The sequence below is a fragment of the Oculina patagonica genome, chromosome 6 (genome assembly GCF_052425735.1).
Source record: "Oculina patagonica isolate OP01 chromosome 6, crgOcupat, whole genome shotgun sequence".
Classification (NCBI taxonomy): Eukaryota; Metazoa; Cnidaria; class Anthozoa; order Scleractinia; family Oculinidae; genus Oculina; species Oculina patagonica.
Genome location: NC_135763.1, coordinates 9,625,411 through 9,646,528, shown reverse-complemented (window position 1 = coordinate 9,646,528; position 21,118 = coordinate 9,625,411). Strand labels below are relative to the sequence as shown.

The 21,118-nt window shown below is 30.1% G+C and overlaps 1 protein-coding gene and 1 long non-coding RNA gene across 2 annotated transcripts in view; both read left to right on the top strand.

Moving 5' to 3' along the window:
• Window positions 1-20,090, top strand: part of LOC144657840 (uncharacterized) — a 33,616-nt gene extending 13,526 nt beyond the window's left edge. Inside the window, exons 61-165 of the mRNA XM_078518201.1 lie at window positions 20-43; window positions 243-266; window positions 374-397; window positions 538-567; window positions 680-703; window positions 1,940-1,963; window positions 2,200-2,223; window positions 2,412-2,444; window positions 2,523-2,546; window positions 2,653-2,676; window positions 2,772-2,795; window positions 2,886-2,909; window positions 3,012-3,035; window positions 3,138-3,164; window positions 3,353-3,376; window positions 3,461-3,484; window positions 3,581-3,604; window positions 3,715-3,738; window positions 3,840-3,863; window positions 3,956-3,979; window positions 4,084-4,107; window positions 4,598-4,621; window positions 4,713-4,736; window positions 4,876-4,905; window positions 5,015-5,038; window positions 5,207-5,239; window positions 5,342-5,365; window positions 5,461-5,484; window positions 6,945-6,962; window positions 7,109-7,132; window positions 7,231-7,254; window positions 7,355-7,378; window positions 7,474-7,497; window positions 7,897-7,920; window positions 8,023-8,046; window positions 8,133-8,156; window positions 8,215-8,238; window positions 8,446-8,469; window positions 8,571-8,594; window positions 8,691-8,714; window positions 8,930-8,953; window positions 9,059-9,082; window positions 9,186-9,212; window positions 9,317-9,340; window positions 9,418-9,441; window positions 9,529-9,552; window positions 9,688-9,711; window positions 9,938-9,961; window positions 10,064-10,087; window positions 10,268-10,291; window positions 10,463-10,486; window positions 10,579-10,602; window positions 11,047-11,070; window positions 11,164-11,187; window positions 11,299-11,322; window positions 11,492-11,515; window positions 11,623-11,646; window positions 11,726-11,749; window positions 11,845-11,868; window positions 12,023-12,046; window positions 12,161-12,184; window positions 12,390-12,413; window positions 12,499-12,522; window positions 12,613-12,636; window positions 12,744-12,767; window positions 12,935-12,964; window positions 13,045-13,068; window positions 13,180-13,212; window positions 13,302-13,325; window positions 13,446-13,469; window positions 13,849-13,872; window positions 13,970-13,993; window positions 14,100-14,123; window positions 14,235-14,267; window positions 14,356-14,379; window positions 14,503-14,526; window positions 14,695-14,718; window positions 15,754-15,777; window positions 15,858-15,881; window positions 15,969-15,992; window positions 16,085-16,108; window positions 16,214-16,237; window positions 16,492-16,521; window positions 16,604-16,627; window positions 17,004-17,036; window positions 17,125-17,148; window positions 17,263-17,286; window positions 17,457-17,480; window positions 17,580-17,603; window positions 17,683-17,706; window positions 17,795-17,818; window positions 17,930-17,962; window positions 18,051-18,074; window positions 18,198-18,221; window positions 18,393-18,416; window positions 18,514-18,537; window positions 18,618-18,641; window positions 18,729-18,752; window positions 18,845-18,868; window positions 18,974-18,997; window positions 19,249-19,278; window positions 19,361-19,384; window positions 19,761-19,793; window positions 19,882-19,905; window positions 20,029-20,090. Coding sequence (XP_078374327.1) covers window positions 20-43; window positions 243-266; window positions 374-397; window positions 538-567; window positions 680-703; window positions 1,940-1,963; window positions 2,200-2,223; window positions 2,412-2,444; window positions 2,523-2,546; window positions 2,653-2,676; window positions 2,772-2,795; window positions 2,886-2,909; window positions 3,012-3,035; window positions 3,138-3,164; window positions 3,353-3,376; window positions 3,461-3,484; window positions 3,581-3,604; window positions 3,715-3,738; window positions 3,840-3,863; window positions 3,956-3,979; window positions 4,084-4,107; window positions 4,598-4,621; window positions 4,713-4,736; window positions 4,876-4,905; window positions 5,015-5,038; window positions 5,207-5,239; window positions 5,342-5,365; window positions 5,461-5,484; window positions 6,945-6,962; window positions 7,109-7,132; window positions 7,231-7,254; window positions 7,355-7,378; window positions 7,474-7,497; window positions 7,897-7,920; window positions 8,023-8,046; window positions 8,133-8,156; window positions 8,215-8,238; window positions 8,446-8,469; window positions 8,571-8,594; window positions 8,691-8,714; window positions 8,930-8,953; window positions 9,059-9,082; window positions 9,186-9,212; window positions 9,317-9,340; window positions 9,418-9,441; window positions 9,529-9,552; window positions 9,688-9,711; window positions 9,938-9,961; window positions 10,064-10,087; window positions 10,268-10,291; window positions 10,463-10,486; window positions 10,579-10,602; window positions 11,047-11,070; window positions 11,164-11,187; window positions 11,299-11,322; window positions 11,492-11,515; window positions 11,623-11,646; window positions 11,726-11,749; window positions 11,845-11,868; window positions 12,023-12,046; window positions 12,161-12,184; window positions 12,390-12,413; window positions 12,499-12,522; window positions 12,613-12,636; window positions 12,744-12,767; window positions 12,935-12,964; window positions 13,045-13,068; window positions 13,180-13,212; window positions 13,302-13,325; window positions 13,446-13,469; window positions 13,849-13,872; window positions 13,970-13,993; window positions 14,100-14,123; window positions 14,235-14,267; window positions 14,356-14,379; window positions 14,503-14,526; window positions 14,695-14,718; window positions 15,754-15,777; window positions 15,858-15,881; window positions 15,969-15,992; window positions 16,085-16,108; window positions 16,214-16,237; window positions 16,492-16,521; window positions 16,604-16,627; window positions 17,004-17,036; window positions 17,125-17,148; window positions 17,263-17,286; window positions 17,457-17,480; window positions 17,580-17,603; window positions 17,683-17,706; window positions 17,795-17,818; window positions 17,930-17,962; window positions 18,051-18,074; window positions 18,198-18,221; window positions 18,393-18,416; window positions 18,514-18,537; window positions 18,618-18,641; window positions 18,729-18,752; window positions 18,845-18,868; window positions 18,974-18,997; window positions 19,249-19,278; window positions 19,361-19,384; window positions 19,761-19,793; window positions 19,882-19,905; window positions 20,029-20,090 — 2,651 coding nt within the window. The remainder of the gene's footprint in view (window positions 1-19; window positions 44-242; window positions 267-373; window positions 398-537; window positions 568-679; window positions 704-1,939; window positions 1,964-2,199; window positions 2,224-2,411; window positions 2,445-2,522; window positions 2,547-2,652; window positions 2,677-2,771; window positions 2,796-2,885; window positions 2,910-3,011; window positions 3,036-3,137; window positions 3,165-3,352; window positions 3,377-3,460; window positions 3,485-3,580; window positions 3,605-3,714; window positions 3,739-3,839; window positions 3,864-3,955; window positions 3,980-4,083; window positions 4,108-4,597; window positions 4,622-4,712; window positions 4,737-4,875; window positions 4,906-5,014; window positions 5,039-5,206; window positions 5,240-5,341; window positions 5,366-5,460; window positions 5,485-6,944; window positions 6,963-7,108; window positions 7,133-7,230; window positions 7,255-7,354; window positions 7,379-7,473; window positions 7,498-7,896; window positions 7,921-8,022; window positions 8,047-8,132; window positions 8,157-8,214; window positions 8,239-8,445; window positions 8,470-8,570; window positions 8,595-8,690; window positions 8,715-8,929; window positions 8,954-9,058; window positions 9,083-9,185; window positions 9,213-9,316; window positions 9,341-9,417; window positions 9,442-9,528; window positions 9,553-9,687; window positions 9,712-9,937; window positions 9,962-10,063; window positions 10,088-10,267; window positions 10,292-10,462; window positions 10,487-10,578; window positions 10,603-11,046; window positions 11,071-11,163; window positions 11,188-11,298; window positions 11,323-11,491; window positions 11,516-11,622; window positions 11,647-11,725; window positions 11,750-11,844; window positions 11,869-12,022; window positions 12,047-12,160; window positions 12,185-12,389; window positions 12,414-12,498; window positions 12,523-12,612; window positions 12,637-12,743; window positions 12,768-12,934; window positions 12,965-13,044; window positions 13,069-13,179; window positions 13,213-13,301; window positions 13,326-13,445; window positions 13,470-13,848; window positions 13,873-13,969; window positions 13,994-14,099; window positions 14,124-14,234; window positions 14,268-14,355; window positions 14,380-14,502; window positions 14,527-14,694; window positions 14,719-15,753; window positions 15,778-15,857; window positions 15,882-15,968; window positions 15,993-16,084; window positions 16,109-16,213; window positions 16,238-16,491; window positions 16,522-16,603; window positions 16,628-17,003; window positions 17,037-17,124; window positions 17,149-17,262; window positions 17,287-17,456; window positions 17,481-17,579; window positions 17,604-17,682; window positions 17,707-17,794; window positions 17,819-17,929; window positions 17,963-18,050; window positions 18,075-18,197; window positions 18,222-18,392; window positions 18,417-18,513; window positions 18,538-18,617; window positions 18,642-18,728; window positions 18,753-18,844; window positions 18,869-18,973; window positions 18,998-19,248; window positions 19,279-19,360; window positions 19,385-19,760; window positions 19,794-19,881; window positions 19,906-20,028) is intronic.
• A 356-nt stretch (window positions 20,091-20,446) lies between these two features.
• On the top strand, window positions 20,447-21,109 carry LOC144656208 (uncharacterized). Its single transcript, XR_013571285.1, has 5 exons — window positions 20,447-20,471; window positions 20,560-20,583; window positions 20,676-20,699; window positions 20,805-20,828; window positions 21,080-21,109. It is a non-coding gene; the product is annotated as an uncharacterized LOC144656208 (long non-coding RNA).
• Window positions 21,110-21,118: the final 9 nt, after the last annotated feature.

Genomic DNA, 21,118 nt, shown 5'->3' with positions numbered 1-21,118 from the left:
CGTGTCTTTTCTTTTCCAGCACAAGAAGTGAAAACAACAGAAGGTAAGAATAACGTTAATGCTACTAGAACTTAGCTTAAATGTATTTTAGATATCTTTTGATGTAAATAGTGTATTTAAATTTAAATACCTACCTAGATAACTACTACAGATGGAAGGTACCACATAAATAGTGCAGATATTTCATTCTTATTATATGGCTATTATCCCTTGTCTTATATTTCATGCTTTTTCATTTTCAGCTCCAGTGATAACTTTTACAGATGGTACGTTTTACATTGAAATTATTTGTAAAGTGGTTTTAGTGTTTGTAATCCATTCTTATATTTTCGGTATTAATTTCTCTTTATCTTTCGTACCTTTTTATTTACAGGTACAGAGATTCCTACTACAGATGGTAAGCCGCTTTAAAAAATGTCACATAAATCGAAATGGTTTTGCTTTTTAATCTAATTTACATCTATTAAGTTTACTTGAGATATATACTTTGTGTTTTGCTGGTCTATTATGTTAACGTTATCGTTCGTACATTTTTAGTTGCAGCACAAGTTAAAGCTACTACAGATGGTGAGTGTATCAAAAATACTATTTGAAGTGAGTTACTCTGTGTAGTTCATTTTACATTTATCACTACATTTACCTTTACTTTTGTGTCTTTTTATTTTCTTTTTATTTCCAGCACAAGAAATAACTACTTCAGATGGTAAGTGTAACACTATTACTCTAACTCTTTTTATGCTTTTAAGTTTTTAATTTATCGTTTTATATTGTAACGAAACGGAGTTTAGTGCACGAGCGGTTTAAGTGCACGAGCTTGTAGAGACAGTTACATCGCGAAGAAGTACGCGTTGTGAAGTCGTGTGTTAGAGCGGTTTTCACTTGAGTGTCGAAAGTTAATTGCGTTTGCTTTGGTTTTGCATTGCTACGCTTAGTGATTGGTTTAAAAATCTCGCGCCACTTCCTCAGCCAATCAGGAGTAAAACCAAAACCAATCGTGACTAGCTCGCGCACGTTTTCCCGTGCTTCGCGTCAGCTACATGTATTTGCTTCGAGTTTTGATTGGTTCACTTGATTGTCTCTGTGTTTTGTGATTGGCCAGAGTAATTACTTTGGTTTTACGACACTCAATTGAAAACTGCTCTAAGCATGAAAAGGACTTACTTTTTCCTGTAGCGTGGGTGTGTGAGTGATACTCGGACAGTTTAGGTGTTACTCGCAGTGTTGTAGTAATATAAGCAATTGTGGACGAAGACGATCGTTACAATATTCTTCTTAATATTTAAAATGAAAGAGCATAGAGATTATAGTATTTTGCTCCTAATACCTACTTATCATCATCAGCATTATCATCATCATCATCATTATTATTATTATTAGTATAATTGCTATAATTGTTATCATCATCATTATTATCATCATCATCATCGTTATTATTATTATAATTATAATTTATCATTATTATTATTATTATTATTATTATTATTATTATTATTATTATTAAGCCCCGGCTAAACGATCAAACATTTTCATCCAACATCATGTTGGAAAAGCATGTTTTCCCATGATTGATATGAAATATTTTCATCCAACATTTTGCTTCACGCGCAAATGTTTATCGTTTAGCCCCCTCTGTAAACAAAGCAAGCCCAGACCGGAGAAAACAACAGAACAGAAACCGAATCAATGTGACGTCGCCGTATTTTTATTTTTAGCGGTAATACGTACAAAGCGTTATTTGGGTTCACTTTGTTCGATCAAACACTGTTTGCTCGTTTAGCCGTTCCAAGTTGTGTGCGACAAACACGATGTTACCGAAAATGTTCGATCGTTTAGCCGGAGTTTTATAAAAAAACTTAAAATTGTTTATAATTTTTTTGTTTAATGTATGTTATTGTCAAATAAAATCATAACTCGATCTTTTGTCCGTTTTTAAATGCAGCACGAGAGATGACTACTACAGATGGTAAGTCTAACACAAGAACTACTTGAAATTGTTTAAGTTTTTGCAAACTCAAACTCAATGTTACAGATTTGTTTTATATAAATTTCATTATCAGTTTATTACTTAATTTTAGTTTCATCTTTCAAATATTTTCACCAAATCTACAGTTAATGTCATAAACATTGTTTTATATTTATATATTTTTAACTGTATTTTATTTTCTTTAAATGTTATCTTTCATTCTTTTTCATTTAAAGCATCAGAGGAAACTACAACATATAGTAAGTATAGCATACATGTATCCATGTTTTGGCTATTTATTTAGTTCTTTTTTTATTTTGGGCACTAAAAATAACTACTACAGATGGTACGTTTACCCTAACTATAACCAGCACAGTTTTTAGATTTTTGTCCTCCTATGTTTATTTCCATTTCTTTAAATCTTACCTTGTATACTGTTTTTTTGTAGAACCAGACGTAACTACTATAACTTCTACAGGTGGTAAGCCTAGTTTTGGATTTTGTCGTTTTGAGTTGATTGCTTTTTTTAAAATTTACGTTGGTTCTTTTTCACACCCAGCACCAGAAGAAGCAACTACAGATGGTAATTCAAACATTCATGTTACTTACATAACAGTTTTCGATTTTCTCGTTTTAACTTCATTTCTATTACTTCACTTCTTAATCTTTCACACTCTTTTCATTTTCAGGACCACAAGCAACTACCTCTGATGGTAAGTCTAACATTGATGCTACCGGCCCTAGATTTATCGTTTTAACTTAATTGCCATTTCTGTAACTGTTATCTTTCATTGTTTTCCATTTTCAGCACCAGAGGAAACTACTTCAGAAGGTAAGTCTAGCATGAACGTTACGTTTTAAATTTTTGTTGTTCGTTGTTTATTTCTAAACCTTATCTTTCATTCTTATTTTTTATTTTCAGCACCAGAAGTAATTACCACGGATGGTAAGTCTAACATTAATATTACTACCATAGCTTTAGAAGTTTGTCGTTGTAACTTTATTGCTATTTATTTCAATCTCATCTTTCATTCTTTTTCATCTTCAGCACCAGAAGAAACTACTACAGATGGTATGTGAAACATTTGTGCTACTTCTAAAGTTTTTGATTTTTGTCGTTTTAACTTTATTCATATTTATTTATTATCGTTTTTTTATTCTTTTTCATTTTCAGCAACAAAAGAAACTAATACTACAGATGGTAAGCCAAACATTCATGTTACTAACATTTGTTTAGACTTTTGTCCTTTTAACTTAATTGCTATTTTCTTTAAATCTCTTCTTCTGTTCTTTATCACACCCAGCACCAGAGGAAAATACTACAAAATACAAAGTTTTCGATTTTTTTCGATGTCTTTTGCAAATATGTCATACGTTTTTTACTTTCAGCACCAGAAATAACAACTACAGATGGTACGTTACCCTTAATATAACTAGAAATTCGACGTTTATTGTTTATTTTGAATTCTTATTTGTCAAACTCTTTTATTTTTTTAGCACCAGAAGTAACTACCACAAATGGTAAGTCTAAGATTGATGTTTCTAAGACGTTTTGGAGTTTTGTCGTCCTATGTTGATTGATATGTTGATTCTTTTTTCTTTCTTTTTTACACCCAGCACGAGAAGAAACTACTACAGATGGTAAATCTAACGTCGATGTCTTTTCACCATAGTTTTAGATGTTTGTAGTTCTAAACTTATTGCTGTTTGTTTTTAATTATCATCTTTCATGTATTCTTTTTTATGTTCAGCACCAAAAGAAACTTCTTCAGTTGGTAAGTCAAACGTTGATGTCATAACCCATGGTTTTAGATTTTTGTCATTCTATATTTATTGCTATTTTTTAAATGTAATTTTATATATTTTTTATTTTCAGCACCAGAAATTACTTCTACAGATGGTATGGCTACTCTTAATATGAGTTTAGATTATTGTCGTTGTAAGTTTATTTCAATTTCATAAAGCTCATCTTTTATTCTTTTTTATTTTCAGCACCAGAAGTAATTACCACAGATGGTAAGTGTTACATTGATTTTTCTGCTATAAAGCTTTAGATTTTTGTTGTTCCAACTTTATTGCTTTTTATTTAAATCTTATCCTCCATTCTTTTTCATTTTCAGTACCAGAAAAAACTACAACATATGGTAAGTCAAACATTCATGATATTTGTGGTATGAAAGTATGCGAAATTGGAAGAGGAGAGGGTCTAGGGTCTGTTGGCCAAAGGGTTAGGTATAGAGAGGGTTTGCAGGTTTGGAATTTTCGCGCCATATTTAGGTTTGGATACACATGAATAATAAGAATGAACTAATGCACAGTAAAACCAAGAAAGAAAGCGAACAATTCATGATCGCTACACTTTTTAACATATCATTTAAAGGGTTTTAGGTGATGTTGTAAGGTCCTCTTCATTACCTTTTGTCGCTTACTCTAGTGACTCGTGACCAGAAAAGATGGCTGAAATCCAGGCTACCTTTTCATTTACAACACTAGAAATGACAGACGGAAAATATTTATTCATTATTAAAAATTGATTAATTGTCCGTTTTTTAAATTCGTAATGAAAAAATATTTATATTATATTATATATCTCATTCTAATTTTCATATTGATTGTATCTCTTTTCATTAACAGCACCAGAGATAACTACTACGGATGGTACGTACCTCATAAATAGTATAAATAGTTCATTCTAATTATATGGATATTATTATCTTTATCTTATACCTTATTCTTTTTTCATTTTCAGCATCAGAGATGACTACTATAGATGGTACGTTTCACATTGATATTATTGCAAAGTGGTTTTCAGTTTTTGTAATCCATTCTAAGGTTTACGTTATTAATTTCTCTTAACTGCACTTGCTTGCTTTCTATCTATTATCTTAACGTTATTGTTCGTACATTTTTAGTTGCAGCACAAGTTAAAGCTACTACAGACGGTAAGGGTACCATAAATACTACTTGAAGTGAGTTAGTGTTAGGCATTTTATTTTAAACTAACCACTGCTATATTTTCCTAATTTTTCGTGTTTTTTTTTTTATTTCCAGCACCAGAATTAACTACTACAGATGGTTAGTGTAATACTATTACTAAAATTGTTAATCTTTGTATATTTAGTGATGGTACGTTAACAGAAAGTATGTTCACCCTTACTTTTACTAAAATAGTTTAAGATTTTTGTTATTCTAAGTTGATTTCTATTTCCTTTAATCTTATCTTTCATTCTTTTTCCTTTTCAGCATCAGAAGTAACTACTGCAACTGCTACTGATGGTAAGTCTAACGTTGATGTTCCAAGCATAATTTTGGGCTTTTATCGTTCTAAGTTTATTACTTTTTGTTTAAATCTTACATTCGGTTTTTTTCCACACCCAGCAGCAGAAGAAACTACTACACATGGTAAGTCAAACATTCATGTTTATACTAAGTAACATAGTTTTCAATTTTTGTCGTTCTATGTTTATTGCTAATATTTCATTCTTTTTCACTTCTAGCACCAGGAATAAGTACAACAGATGGTACGTTTGCCCTGAATATGACTACAATTGTAGTATAGTTTTGTCGTTTGCATTGTATTAAATCTTATATTAATACCATAGACTAGTGATACCTATCGGTAGAAATGCCAACGAGTACAACGGGACGCTTTATGATTTTGGTCGATCAATAAACATTGCGCGTTTTCTTTGAAAAGCTTGAATGTTTATGGAATAAAATGCGATTTTATGAAGGCTAAATGAGGAAAAAGTTCTAAAATAAAACCAAAGTAGTGAAGATTTAGTGAGAAATCTTGTAAACTTCATGCTATTTGAGAGTTTCAAGCCATTGTTGTCCGATGCCGCTATTTTGGAGAGGTTTCCGCTGTTTTAAAGTCCTATAGGTCTTAATCAAAGTGGCTATGAGCCACTGAACACGGAAAATAAATTACGAAACAAAAAGCAAACTTCTACAAAGATTTGCCAAAACAAAGCATTTCAAACTTTCCACACTGCAGTTAAATCCATTCTGTACATAAGTATTCAAAAAATTTGAGGTTTTAAAAGGTAAAAGCATGTTCGGACAAGTTTGAGGCTAAAAAGATGGAACAAGTTTATTTTATTATTCCGAGAATAATTCATCACGCGCAATGCGTGATGTCTCAAATGTCACGTTTTTTTTTTAATTTAAAAATTGTTGTTGTTGAGACACTGCAATTTGCGTTCGGGCAACCAGCTTTTAGGAAAATTAAAGGCCCTGTTTCCCGAGAACAAAACGCCGGACAATCCAGGAAAAAATGTAGTATAGGGAATTTATTTTATAAATTCAAGAAACAATTAAAACTCTCTTCTGATCGTTAAAATGCGTGTTGTTTACTTTATAGCCAGACCTAACTTAATTACGCATGTAAATTTGTATGACTTCGAAATTTTGGAAGCTCTGGTAATCTTGAAGCTTTGAAATGCATTTCTTGCCTTCATCTTAAATGAAATTCAATTCTAAACAAAGTTTAATTTAAGTTTCTTTCGTATTTCAATCTCTAGTTCGGGAATTTTGGCTTTTTGAAGCGAACAGTTTTGAAACCTCTTTGTTATCTGAGACGCATCTTGTCTGGGAATTTTAGTTGCCAATGAATCATGCACGTGCTGAAGAAATTAGTAGCGTGCTGATTGGCCAAACTACAACAAAGTGGGCACGTGCTGAACAGATTCTGCTGAACGGATTGGCTAAAAACATCAGAAATTGTGTCGTCACGATCTACCTTACATTACATTACATTACATTACATTACTTACATTACTCGACATTTGGAGTGTTTCTGAGATTTTTTTCGCATATACAAATCTTCTCGCGGCTCTATATTCTGCCGCCTCGTCACGCCTTCTGGTCTTCCAGAAGGCCTGACTCGTTAGCAATTAAGATTCATAACGTTCTAACTTTATTGCTATTTCTTTAAATGTTATATCTCATTCTTTTTTATTTCTTTTATTTTCAACACCAGAAGTAACTACTACAGATGGTAAGTTTAACGTTGTTATTACAAAAGTTAAATGATAAGAGCATGCGCTGCTGGGGAAAAATTCCAGATATATAGATATATTTTTATCGTTCCACGTTCATAATTATTTTTCTCTACATAATGTGTTTCAATTTTTTCATTTTCAGCATCAGAAGAAACCACTACAGATGGTAAGTCTAACATGGTTGTTTTAACAATAGTTTTAATTTTTTGTCGTTTGAGGTTTATAACATTTTTTCAATTTTGTTTTTATTTTTTTCATTTCCAGCAGCAGAAGTAACTACAACAGATGGTAAGTCTAACATTGCTGCTTATAGCATAGCTTTTGATTTGTATCGTTCTACGTTCATTGTTATTTTTCGCAATATTTTTTTAAACTTTTTCATTTCCAGCACCAGAAGTAACTACTACAGATGGTAGGTCTAACATTGATGCTATTAGTACAGTTTTGACTTTTTGTTGTACGTTTTTTTGTTATTTCTCTCAATTGTTTACTATGTTTTATTTTCAGCTCAAGAAGTAACCGCTACAGATGGTAAGTCTAACATTGTTTTTTTCCCATAGTTATAGGCCATGTCCACCCTAACCCGGGTAAATTTGAAAACGCATATTTTTCTTTCTCTCTGAGTAGGCCAACCGTCCACACTGAAACGGCATTTTCTCTTACCGAAAAAGGACCTTTTCGAAAATGCTCTTCAAAGTGGAGAAATTTGAAAACGCACTATTTGACGTCAAATAGTTATGTTATCTCTGTCAAAACAAAAGGTTTAATTAGGTTAAAAATAGCGATGCGTACGATGAAGCATTTACGGCGTTTTCAAATTTCTCCGTTTTCAAATTTATCTGGATTAATGTGAACAGGCATTTAAAATTTTTCGCTTGAATAATTTATAACATTTTTTAATTTCATTATTTTTTACTTTTTCATTTCCAGCATCAGAAGTAACCACTGCAGGTGGTAAGTCTAACATTGATGCTTATTAGCACAGGTTTTGATTAATGTCCTTTTACGTGTATTGTTATTTTTTCTCATATTATGATTTCAACTTTTCATTTACAGCACCAGAAGTAACCACTACAGATGGTAAGTCTTACTTTCATGTTTCTACCTTAGTTTTTGATTTTCATCGCTTATTATATTCTCTATGCTTTTTCATTTCATTTGTTCAGAACCAGATATATTTACTACAGATGGTAAGTCTAATAATTTTCTACTTCAGTTTTTGATTTTTCCACATTTTTTCGTTTTTAGCATCCGAAGTATCTACTACAGATGGTAAGTCTAACATTAGTGCTTGTTACGCATATTGGTATATTTGTACTGAATACGTATATATGGTTTTTGTCGTTGCATATTATGCTCTGTTGTTAGTAGCACCACGGTATTTACTATTTAACATATATGTTACTACCACGGTTCTTGATATAAGTTAACCTGTGTTTTTTTTTTAAATCTTATATTTCATGTTTTTTTTATTTCTAGTACCAGAGGTATCAACTACAGATGGTAAGGTTTAACATTGACTTCACTTTTGTAAATTTAATTTTTTTATTGTCCTAAATTTATTAATGTTTCTTTTATTCATATTTCATTTTTTTCTTTTCCAGCACCAGACGTAGCTACTACGAATGGTAAATCGGACATTATTATAGTTTTGATTTCTGTCGTTCTAAGTTTAAAAGTAATTTTATCCATTCTATTTATTATTTTCTACTTTTCATTTCCAGCAGCAGAAGTAACTACTTCGGATGGTGAGTCTATCATTCATGTTTCTACCACAGTTTTTCAATTTCTATCTTTTATTACTTTTTCTAATCTTAGGTTATATTCCTTATTTTTTCGCTTTTCATACTGTTTTGTTTGCACCTGAAGTATTATTGATGCTTATTATCACAGTTTTTATTTTCATCGGTGTACGTTTGTTGGTATTTTCTCATTTTTATGTTTCAAACTTTTTCATTTCTAGCGCTAGAAGTAACTCCTACAGATGGTGAGTGTACATTAATATATGTTGCTACCACAATTTTAGTTATATATCGTTCTTACTTTATTGCAATTTATTAAAATGTCATCTTTCATTCTTCTTTATTTTCAGCACTAGAAGTAACAACTACAGATGGTAAGTCTTACATTGTTATTTACTACTATAGTTTCACATTTAAGTCGTTTGAAGTTTATAACAATTTTTGTCAATTTTTTGTTTCTTACTAATTAACTTCCAGCAGCGGCAGAAGTAAGCACTACAGATGGTAAGTTTAACATTGTTGTTTTTTATCATAGTTTTACATTTCTGTCGTTTGAAGTTTATAACAAATTTTGTCATTTTTATTGTTTTTAACTTTTTCATTTCCAGCAGCCGAAATAACCACCACAGATGGTAAGTCTAACCTTCATGTTTCTAAATTAGTTTTTGATTTTGGTTTATTTTAACTCCTACACTTTTTCATTTTTTAGCACCAGAAGTATCTACTACAGATGGTAAGTCTAACAATTTTTATACGACAGCTTTTGATTTTTATTTATCTAAGTTTTTTAATTTCATATTCCATACTTTTTTGTTTTTAGCACCCGAAGTAACTACTACAAATGGTAAGTCTAACATTGATGTTCCTACCCTAAATTTAGATTTTATGTCGTTCCAAGATAATTAATATCAATTTTGTAAATTGTTTGTTCTCCATGTTTTGTTCTTAATATTATTTTTTTATATCTTTTCATTTCAAGCAGCAGAAGTAACAACTACAGATGGTAAGTCTAGCATTGTTGTTTTTACAACAGTATTAAATTTTTGTCATTTGAAGTTTATATCAATTTTTTTTTCAATTTTATTGTTTTAACGCGTTTATTTCAAGCACTAGGGGTAACTACTACAGATGATAAGTTTAATATTGATGCTTATAGGCACAGTTTTTGATTGTTATCGTTTTATGTTTATTGTAATTTTTATTAATTTTTTAAACCTTTTTATTTTCAGCACCAGAAGTAACCACTACAGACGGTAAGTCTTATATTGTTGCGATTACTGCACTTTAATTTGTTTGTATTTTGAAATTTATATCAATTTTGACAATCTTATTGCTTTTAATTATTATATTTCCAGCACCAGAAATAACTACTACAGATGGTAGGTCTAACATGTTTTTCTATCACAGTTTTTGATGTTTGTCTATCTAAGTTTTTTTTTTAACCTAAAGTAATGTTCCATCCTTTTTAGTTTTTGGCACCCAAAGTAATATTGATACTGATACTGATGTTGTCGCTTTACGTGTATTGCTACTTTTTGTTTAACTTTTTTCATTTTCAGCAGCAGAAGTGACTACTACGGATGGTGAGTCTTACCTTTATGTTTTTACCACAGTTTTTGATTTTCGTCGTTAATTTTATCTTTTATACAAAAGTATCTACTACAGATGGTAAGTCTAACATTTATTCTAACACAATGAGTTTTATCTTTCAAAGTTTTTTTTTAAATTTTATGTTCGATATTTTTCGTTTTTAGCACCCGACGTAACTACTACGGATGGTAAGTCTAACATTGATGCTTATTACCACAGTTTATATTCTCATCGCTCTATGTAAATTGTTAATTTTTGTCATTTATATGTTTATTTCCAGCACCAGAAGTATCTACCACCGATGGTAAGTTTAACATTTACGTTTATGTTATAGCTTTAGGTTTAGGCTCGCCGTCTCGACAAGGACGACCAGGAACTCCCAACGTTTAAACATACCACTCTTTCGCTCTGCTAGCGGTCAAAGGACTTTTCAATATAGAGCGACCTCTCTGTGGAATGAGTTGCTGCCTGTACTCAAACTTAGTCCATCCGTGACGGATTTCAAGCGCCTACTCAGGCGAAAGCTTCTAAATGACTGTTTTATTTAATTTTTATTCAACCGTTGTCTTCTTTTCACGTTATTATTGTCCTGTGTGTTTTAGCTTTCTTCGTTTTTTTCACTTTGTAATATACATTGACTCTAAAAAGGCCCGTGGGAACGAGCCAATAAAGCATGTATGTATGTTTCTATCGTTCTAAATTTATTTATGTTTCTTTTATCTTATATTTCAAAATTTTTCATTTCCAGCACCAGACGGAGCTACTACGGATGGTAAGTCTGAAATTGTTGTTTTTATTATAGTTTTGATTTCTCTCGTTTTAAATTAAAAATTAATTTTTTCAATCTTATTTTTGGCATTTCCAGCACCAGAAGTACATACTACAAATGGTGAGTCAAAACGTCTTGTTTCTACCTTAGTTTTTAATTTTCGCCCTTAATTTTATCTTTTTATATTTTATATACTTCTTAATCTTATGTTTCATACTTTTTCGTTTTAAGCCCCCGAAGTATCTACTAGAGGAGGTAGGTCTAACAATTTTTTTTACCACAGATTTTGATTTTACCTTTCTAAGTTTTTTTAAATTTACCTTGATTGAAATTTACCTTAGTTTTTGATTTTCGTCGTTTATTTTATCTTTTATACTTTTTTAATACTTCTTAATCTTATGTTTTGTACTTTTTTCGTTTTTAGCACCCGAAGTATCTACTACAGATGGTAAGTCTAACATTGTTGTGATTTTTACACTACTGTTAATTCTTTGTAATTTGAAGTTCATAACAATTTTCTTCAATTAAATTGTTTTTTAACTTTTTCATTTTTAGCAGCAGAAGCAACCGTGACAGATGGTGAGTCTAACCTTTATGTTTCTATTTTAGTTTTTTTCATTTCTGTCGTTAATTGCATGTTTTATACTTTTTTTCTCAGCACCAGAAGTATCTACTTCAGATGGTAAGTCTAACAATATTTCTACCACGGCTTTTGATTTTGATTTTTATCGTTCTAACTTTTTTGGATTTAATGTCACTATACTTTTCCTTTTTTAGCACCCAAAGTAACTACTACAGATGGTAAGTCTAACATTAATGTTCCTACCAACGATTTGGATTTAATGTCGTTCTAAGATTGTTACTTGTTACTTTTTTTTTTTTTTTTAAGATTGTTACTATCAATTCTGTGTAATGTTTTTCTCAATATTATGTTTTCGAACTTTTTCATTCCCAGAAGCAGAAGTAACCACTACAGATGGTGAGTCTAACATTGTCGTTTTTTTAAACCATAGTTTTAAATATTTGTGGTTTGAACTTTATAACAATTTTTCCGATTTTTTCTTCAATTTTATTTAAACGTTTTTATTTCCAGCAACAGAAGTAACTACTCCAGATGGTAAGTCTTACATTGATGCTTACTAGCGCAGTTTTGTAATGTTGTCGTTTTACGTTAATCGTTATTTTTCTCGTATTTATGGTTTCAAATTTTCCATTCCCTGAGCACCAAAAGCAACTACTACGGATGATGAGTCTAACATTTACGTTTTTACCACAGATGTTGATTTCCGCCGTTAATTTTATCTTTTTATTTTTATTTTCAGCACTAGAGGTATCTACTACAGAAGGTAAGTCTTTCGTTTATTGTGCCACAATGATTTTATCTTTCGAAGTTTTTTTAAAATTCTTTTATTCCATATGTTTTGTTTTTAGTATCCGACGTAACCACTACAGATGGTAAGTCTAACATTAATACTTATGAACACAGTTTTTTTTCATCGCTCTATGTTAGTTTTTATCTTATATTTCACCCTTTTTCATTTTCAGCACCAGTGATAACTTTTACAGATGGTACGTTCCTCACTGGTATTATTTGTAAAGTGGTTTTAGTTTTTTTAATTAATTCGTATTCTATCGGTATTAATTTCTCTTTATCTTTCGTATCTTTTTATTTGCAGGTTCAGAGGAACCTTCTACAAATGGTAAGCCGCTTTAATTTAAAAATGTTAAATAAATCGGTTATAAATTTAATGGTGTATTTCAATCCTAATTAAAGCTATTAATATATACATAGATACATAGATATACATAGATATGCTTGCATTAAATTTTATCTATTATCTTAACATTATCGTTCGTACATTTTTAGTTGCAGCCCAAGTTAAAGCTACTACAGATGGTAAGTGTATCATAAATATTACTTGAAGTGAATTTGTCACTGCTATATTTATCTTTCCTTTCTAATTTTTTTATTTTCAGCTCCAGAAATGACTACTTCAGATGGTATGTGTGACACAGAAATAACTACTATAGATTGTACGTTTACCCTAGCATAGTATTAGATGTTTATTTCTTTTTCCTGAAATCTTATCTTTTATACTTTTTCATTTTCAGCTTCAGAAGCTACTACTATGACTGCTATAGATGGTAAGTCTAACATTGATGCTACTGACAAAGTTTCCGAGTTTTGTCGTTTTATGTTTATTGCTAATATTTCATACTTTTTTTACTTCCAGGACTAGAAAAAACTACTACAGATGGTAAGTTTACCCTTAATATAACTAGCATAGTTTAGTCGTTTTCTCTTATATTTCTTTCAAGATTAAGATTTATACCGGGATTTTTTTTAAATGTTATTTATGATTATTTTTTATTTTCAGCACCAGAAATAACTACTACAGATGGTAAGTCTAAATGTTGTAATTACAATAGTTAGTCAATAAGAGCGTGCGCTGTTTGAGGGAAATTCCAGATATATAACCGGGATGCTCATTAGCACAGTTTTTTCTATTTTTATCGTTTTTTGTTTATGATGATATTTCTTAACGTTATGTTTAAAACCCTTTTACTTTTAGCACCAGTAGTATCCACAACTGATGGTAAGTCTAACACTGTTGTTTATATACATAGTTTTACATTTTTGTCGTTGAAGTTTATAACATTTTTTTAAAATTTTTTAAAACTTTTTCATTCCCAGCAGCAGAAGAAACTACTACAGATGGTGAGTCTAAATTCCATGTTTCTACTTTAGTTTTTGAATGTTTAAAACCCTTTTACTTTTAGCACCAGGAGTAGCCACAACTGATGGTAAGTCTAATATTGTTGTTTATATTCATAGTTTTACATTTTTGTCGTTGAAGTTTATAACACTTTTTTAAAATTTTTTAAAACTTTTCATTCCCAGCAGCAGAAGAAACTACTACAGATGGTGAGTCTAAATTCCATGTTCTACTTTAGTTTGTGATTTTTGTCGCTAATTTTATTTTTATCGTTCCAAGTTTTTAAATTTATATTCTATACTTTGTCGTTTTTAGCACCCGAAGAAACTACTTCAGATGGTAAGTGTGACACAGAAATAACTACTATAGATTGTACGTTTACCCTAGCATAGAATTAGATGTTTATTTCTGTTTCCTGAAATCTTATCTTTTATACTTTTTCATTTTCAGCATCAGAAGCTACTACTATGACTGCTACAGATGGTAAGTCTAACATTGATGTTACTGACAAAGTTTCCGATTTTTGTCGTTTTGTGTTTATTGCTAATATTTCATACTTTTTCACTTCCAGGACTAGAAAAAACTACTACAGATGGTAAGTTTACCATTAATATAACTAGCATAGGTTAGTCGTTTTTTCTTATATTTCTATCAAGGTTAAGATTTATATCGTTATTTGTTTCTTTAAATGTTATTTATGATTAGTTTTTATTTTCAGCACCAGAAATAACTACTACAGATGGTAAGTCTAATGTTGTAATTACAATAGTTAAACAATAAGATCGTGCGCTGTTGGGGAAAAATTCCAGATATATATCAATGATGCTCATTAGCACAGTTTTTTATTTTTATCGTTTTTTGTTTATGATTATATTCCTTAACATTATGTTTTAAACCCTTTTACTTTTAGCACCAGGAGTAGCCACTACTGATGGTAAGTCTAATATTGTTGTTTATATTCATAGTTTTACATTTTTGTCGTTGAATTTTATAACATTTTTTTAATTTTTTTTTAAAACTTTTCCATTCCCAGCAGCAGAAGAAACTACTACAGATGGTGAGTCTAAATTCCGTGTTTCTACTTTAGTTTTTGATTTTTGTCGCTAATTTTACCTTTTATCTTTTTTATTTTATTTTCAGCACCAGAAGTATCTACTACAGATGGTAAGTCTAACATTTTTTTACCACAGGTTTTGATTTTTATCGTTCCAAGTTTTTAAATTTATATTCCATACTTTGTCGTTTTTAGCACCCGAAGAAACTACTTCAGATGGTAAGTGTGACACAGAAATAACTACTATAGATTGTACGTTTACCCTAGCATAGTATTATATGTTTATTTCTCTTTCCTGAAATCTTATCTTTTGAACTTTTTTATTTTCAGCATCAGAAGCTACTACTATGACTGCTACAGATGGTAAGTCTAACATTGATGTTACTGACAAAGTTTTCGATTTTTGTTGTTCTGAGTTAATTGCTAATATTTCATACTTTTTCAATTCCAGGACGAGAAAAAACTACTACAGATGGTAAGTTTACCATTAATATAACTAGCATAGGTTAGTCGTTTTTTCTTATATTTCTATCAAGATTAAGATTTATACCGTTATTTATTTCTTTAAATGTTATTTATGATTATTTTTTATTTTCAGCACCAGAAATAACTTCTACAGATGGTAAGTCCAATGTTGTAATTACAATAGTTAGACAATAAGAGCGTGCGCTGTTTGGGGGAAAATTCCAGATATATAACAGTGATGCTCATTAGCACAGTTTTTTCTATTTTTATAGTTTTTTGTTTATGATTATATTTCTCAACATTATGTTTAAAACCCTTTTACTTTTAGCACCAGGAGTAACCACTACTGATGGTAAGTCTAACATGGTTGTTTATTTTCATAGTTTTACATTTTTGTCGTTGAAGTTTATAAGATTTTTCTAATTTTTTTTTTAAAACTTTCATTTCCAGCAGCAGAAGTAACAACTACAGATGGTGAGTCTAAATTTCATGTTTCTACTTTAGTTTTTGATTTTTGTCGTTAATTTTATCTTTTATCTTTTTTTTATTTTCAGCACAAGAAGTATCTACTACAGATGGTAAGTCTAACATTTTTCCACCACAGCTTTTGATTTTTATCGTTCCAAGTTTTTTTAAATTCATATTCCATACTTTGTCGTTTTTAGAACCCGAAGAAACTACTACAGATGGTAAGTCTAACATTAATGCTTATTAAGGCAGTTTTTATTTTCATCGCTTTATGTTCGCTTTTATCTTATCTTTCATGCCTTTTCATTTTTAGCACCTGTGATAACTTTCACAGATGGTAAGTTTCACATTGATGTTATTTTTAGGTGGTTTTAGTTTTGTAATAAATTCTTATTCTATCGGTATTAATTTCCCTTTATCTTTCGTACCTTTTTATTTGCAGGTACAGAGATGCCTACTACAGATGGTAAGCCGCTTTAAAAATGTCACATACATCGAAATAATTTTAGATTTTGTATTTGAATCTAATTTACCGCTATGAGTTTTACTTCAGTTATATACTTTGTGCTGTTTTTTTTTTAGCAGAATCAGACATAACTTCACAAAACTTTGTTGTTTTAGTTTTAGTATTTCATTCAAATTAATCTAAGTAACTGCACTTTTTTATGCTTGCATTAAATTTTATCTATTATCTTAACATTATCGTTCGTACAATTTTAGTTGCAGCCCAAGTTAAAGCTACTACAGATGGTAAGTGTATCATTAATATTACTTGAAGTGAATTTATCACTGCTATATTTATCTTTCCTTTCTATTTTTTTTATATTTCCAGCTCCAGGAATGACTACTACAGATGGTAAGTGTGACATAAAAATAACTACTTTAGATTGTATTATTACTAGCATAGTATTAGATGATTATTTCTGGACATAAAGGACGAAGGATAACCCGAATAAGTTCATTGTGTCCAACAATTCAGACAACAAATGAGGATCTTGATAAAGAGATTGTTATATTTCGGTATAAGCTATACCATCATGTCTGATGATGGTATAGCTTATACCGAAATATAACAATCTATTTATCAAGATCCTCATTTGTTGTCTGAATTGTTGGACACAATGAACTTATTCGGGTTATCCTTCGTCCTTTATGTCCTGAAACTGTCATCGGGTACTGGATGTTTATTTCTATTTCCTGAAATCCTATCTTTTATACTTTTTCATTTTCAGCTTTAGAAGCAACTACTATGACTGCTACAGATGGTAAGTCTAACATTGATGCTACTGACAAAGTTTACGATTTTTGTCGTTTTATGTTTATTGCTAATATTTTATACTTTTTCACTTCCAGGACTAGAAAAAACTACTACAGATGGTAAGTTTACTCTTAATATAACTAGCATAGCTTAGTCGTTATATCTATCAAGATTAAGATTTATATCGTTATTTATTTCTATAAATGTCATCTATGATTATTTTTTATTTTCAGCACCAGAAATAACTACTACAGATGGTAAGTCTAATGTTGTAATTACAATAGTTAGACAATAAGAGCGTGCGCTGTTGGGGAAAAATTCCAGATATATATCAATGATGCTCATTAGCACAGTTTTTTCTATTTTTATCGTTTTTTGTTTATGATTATATTCCTTAACATTATGTTTAAAACCCTTTTACTTTTAGCACCAGGAGTAGCCACTACTGATGGTAAGTCTAATATTGTTGTTTATACTCATAGTTTTACATTTTTGTCGTTGAATTTTATAACATTTTTTTAAATTTTTTTTAAAACTTTTCCATTCCCAGCAGCAGAAGTAACTACTACGGATGGTGAGTCTAAATTCCATGTTTCTACTTTAGTTTTTGATTTTTGTCGCTAATTTTACCTTTTATCTCGTTTTATTTTCAGCACCAGAAGTATCTACTACAGACAGTAAGTCTAACATTTTTTTTCACCACAGGTTTTGATTTTAATCGTTCCAAGTTTTTTAAATTCATATTCCATACTTTGTCGTTTTTAGCACCCGAAGAAACTACTTCAGATGGTAAGTGTGACACAGAAATAACTACTATAGATTGTACGTTTACCCTAGCATAGTATTAGATGTTTATTTCTCTTTCCTGAAATCTTATCTTTTGAACTTTTTTATTTTCAGCATCAGAAGCTAATACTATGACTGCTACAGATGGTAAGTCTAACATTGATGTTACTGACAAAGTTTTCGATTTTTGTCGTTATGTGTTAATTGCTAATATTTCATACTTTTTCAATTCCAGGACTAGAAAAAACTACTACAGATGGTAAGTTTACCATTAATATAACTAGCATAGGTTAGTCGTTTTTTCTTTTATTTCTATCAAGATTAAGATTTATACCGTTATTTATTTCTTTAAATGTTATTTATGATTATTTTTTATTTTCAGCACCAGAAATAACTACTACAGATGGTAAGTCCAATGTTGTAATTACAATAGTTAGACAATAAGAGCGTGCGCTGTTTGGGGGAAAATTCCAGATATATAACAGTGATGCTCATTAGCACAGTTTTTTCTATTTTTATAGTTTTTTGTTTATGATTATATTTCTCAACATTATGTTTAAAACCCTTTTACTTTTAGCACCAGGAGTAACCACTACTGATGGTAAGTCTAACATGGTTGTTTATTTTCATAGTTTTACATTTTTGTCGTTGAAGTTTATAAGATTTTTCTAATTTTTTTTAAACTTTTTCATTTCCAGCAGCAGAAGTAACAACTACAGATGGTGAGTCTAAATTCCATGTTTCTACTTTAGTTTTTGATTTTTGTCGTTAATTTTATCTTTTATCTTTTTTTTATTTTCAGCACAAGAAGTATCTACTACAGATGGTAAGTCTAACATTTTTCCACCACAGCTTTTGATTTTTATCGTTCCAAGTTTTTTTAAATTCATATTCCATACTTTGTCGTTTTTAGAACCCGAAGAAACTACTACAGATGGTAAGTCTAACATTAATGCTTATTACGGCAGTTTTTATTTTCATCGCTTTATGTTCGCTTTTATCTTATCTTTCATGCCTTTTCATTTTTAGCACCTGTGATAACTTTTACAGATGGTAAGTTTCACATTGATGTTATTTTTAGGTGGTTTTAGTTTTGTAATAAATTCTTATTTTATCGGTATTAATTTCCCTTTATCTTTCGTACCTTTTTATTTGCAGGTACAGAGATGCCTACTACAGATGGTAAGCCGCTTTAAAAATGTCACATACATCGAAATAATTTTAGATTTTGTATTTGAATCTAATTTACCGCTATGAGTTTTACTTCAGTTATATACTTTGTGCTGTTTTTTTAGCAGAATCAGACATAACTTCACAAAGCTTTGTTGTTTTAGTTTTAGTATTTCATTCAAATTAATCTAAGTAACTGCACTTTTTTATGCTTGCATTAAATTTTATCTATTATCTTAACATTATCGTTCGTACAATTTTAGTTGCAGCCCAAGTTAAAGCTACTACAGATGGTAAGTGTATCATTAATATTACTTGAAGTGAATTTATCACTGCTATATTTATCTTTCCTTTCTATTTTTTTTTGATTTCCAGCTCCAGAAATGACTACTACAGATGGTAAGTGTGACATAAAAATAACTACTTTAGATTGTATTATTACTAGCATAGTATTAGATGATTATTTCTGGACATAAAGGACGAAGGATAACCCGAATAAGTTCATTGTGTCCAACAATTCAGACAACAAATGAGGATCTTGATAAATAGATTGTTATATTTCGGTATAAGCTATACCATCATCAGACATGATGGTATAGCTTATACCGAAATATAACAATCTATTTATCAAGATCCTCATTTGTTGTCTGAATTGTTGGACACAATGAACTTATTCGGGTTATCCTTCGTCCTTTATGTCCTGAAACTGTCATCGGGTACTGGATGTTTATTTCTATTTCCTGAAATCCTATCTTTTATACTTTTTCATTTTCAGCTTTAGAAGCAACTACTATGACTGCTACAGATGGTAAGTCTAACATTGATGCTACTGACAAAGTTTACGATTTTTGTCGTTTTATGTTTATTGCTAATATTTTATACTTTTTCACTTCCAGGACTAGAAAAAACTACTACAGATGGTAAGTTTACTCTTAATATAACTAGCATAGGTTAGTCGTTTTTTCTTATATTTCTATCAAGATGAAGATTTATACCGTTATTTATTTCTTTAAATGTTATTTATGATTATTTTTTATTTTCAGCATCAGAAATAACTACTACAGATGGTAAGTCTAATGTTGTAATTACAATAGTTAGACAATAAGATCGTGCGCTGTTGGGGAAAAATTCCAGATATATATCAATGATGCTCATTAGCACAGTTTTTTATTTTTATCGTTTTTCGATTATGATTATATTTCTCAACATTATGTTTTAAACCCTTTTACTTTTAGCACCAGGAGTAGCCACTACTGATGGTAAGTCTAACATGGTTGTTTATTTTCATAGTTTTACATTTTTGTCGTTGAAGTTTATAACATTTTTTAAATTTTTTTTAAAACTTTTTTCATTTCCAGCAGCAGAAGTAACTACTACGGATGGTGAGTCTAAATTCCATGTTTCTACTTTACTTTTTGATTTTTGTCGTTAATTTTATCTTTTATCTTTTTTTTATTTTCAGCACAAGAAGTATCTACTACAGATGGTAAGTCTAACATTTTTCCACCACAGCTTTTGATTTTTATCGTTCCAAGTTTTTTTTAAATTCATATTCCATACTTTGTCGTTTTTAGAACCCGAAGAAACTACTACAGATGGTAAGTCTAACATTAATGCTTATTACGGCAGTTTTTATTTTTATCGCTTTATGTTCGCTTTTATCTTATCTTTCATGCCTTTTCATTTTTAGCACCTGTGATAACTTTTACAGATGGTAAGTTTCACATTGATGTTATTTTTAGGTGGTTTTAGTTTTGTAATAAATTCTTATTTTATCGGTATTAATTTCCCTTTATCTTTCGTACCTTTTTATTTGCAGGTACAGAGATGCCTACTACAGATGGTAAGCCGTTTTAAAAATGTCACATACATCGAAATAATTTTAAATTTTGTATTTGAATCTAATTTACCACTATGAGTTTAACTTCAGTTATATACTTTGTGCTGTTTTTTTAGCAGAATCAGACATAACTTCACAAAGCTTTGTTGTTTTAGTTTTAGTATTTCATTCAAATTAATCTAAGTAACTGCACTTTTTTATGCTTGCATTAAATTTTATCTATTATCTTAACATTATCGTTCGTACAATTTTAGTTGCAGCCCAAGTTAAAGCTACTACAGATGGTAAGTGTA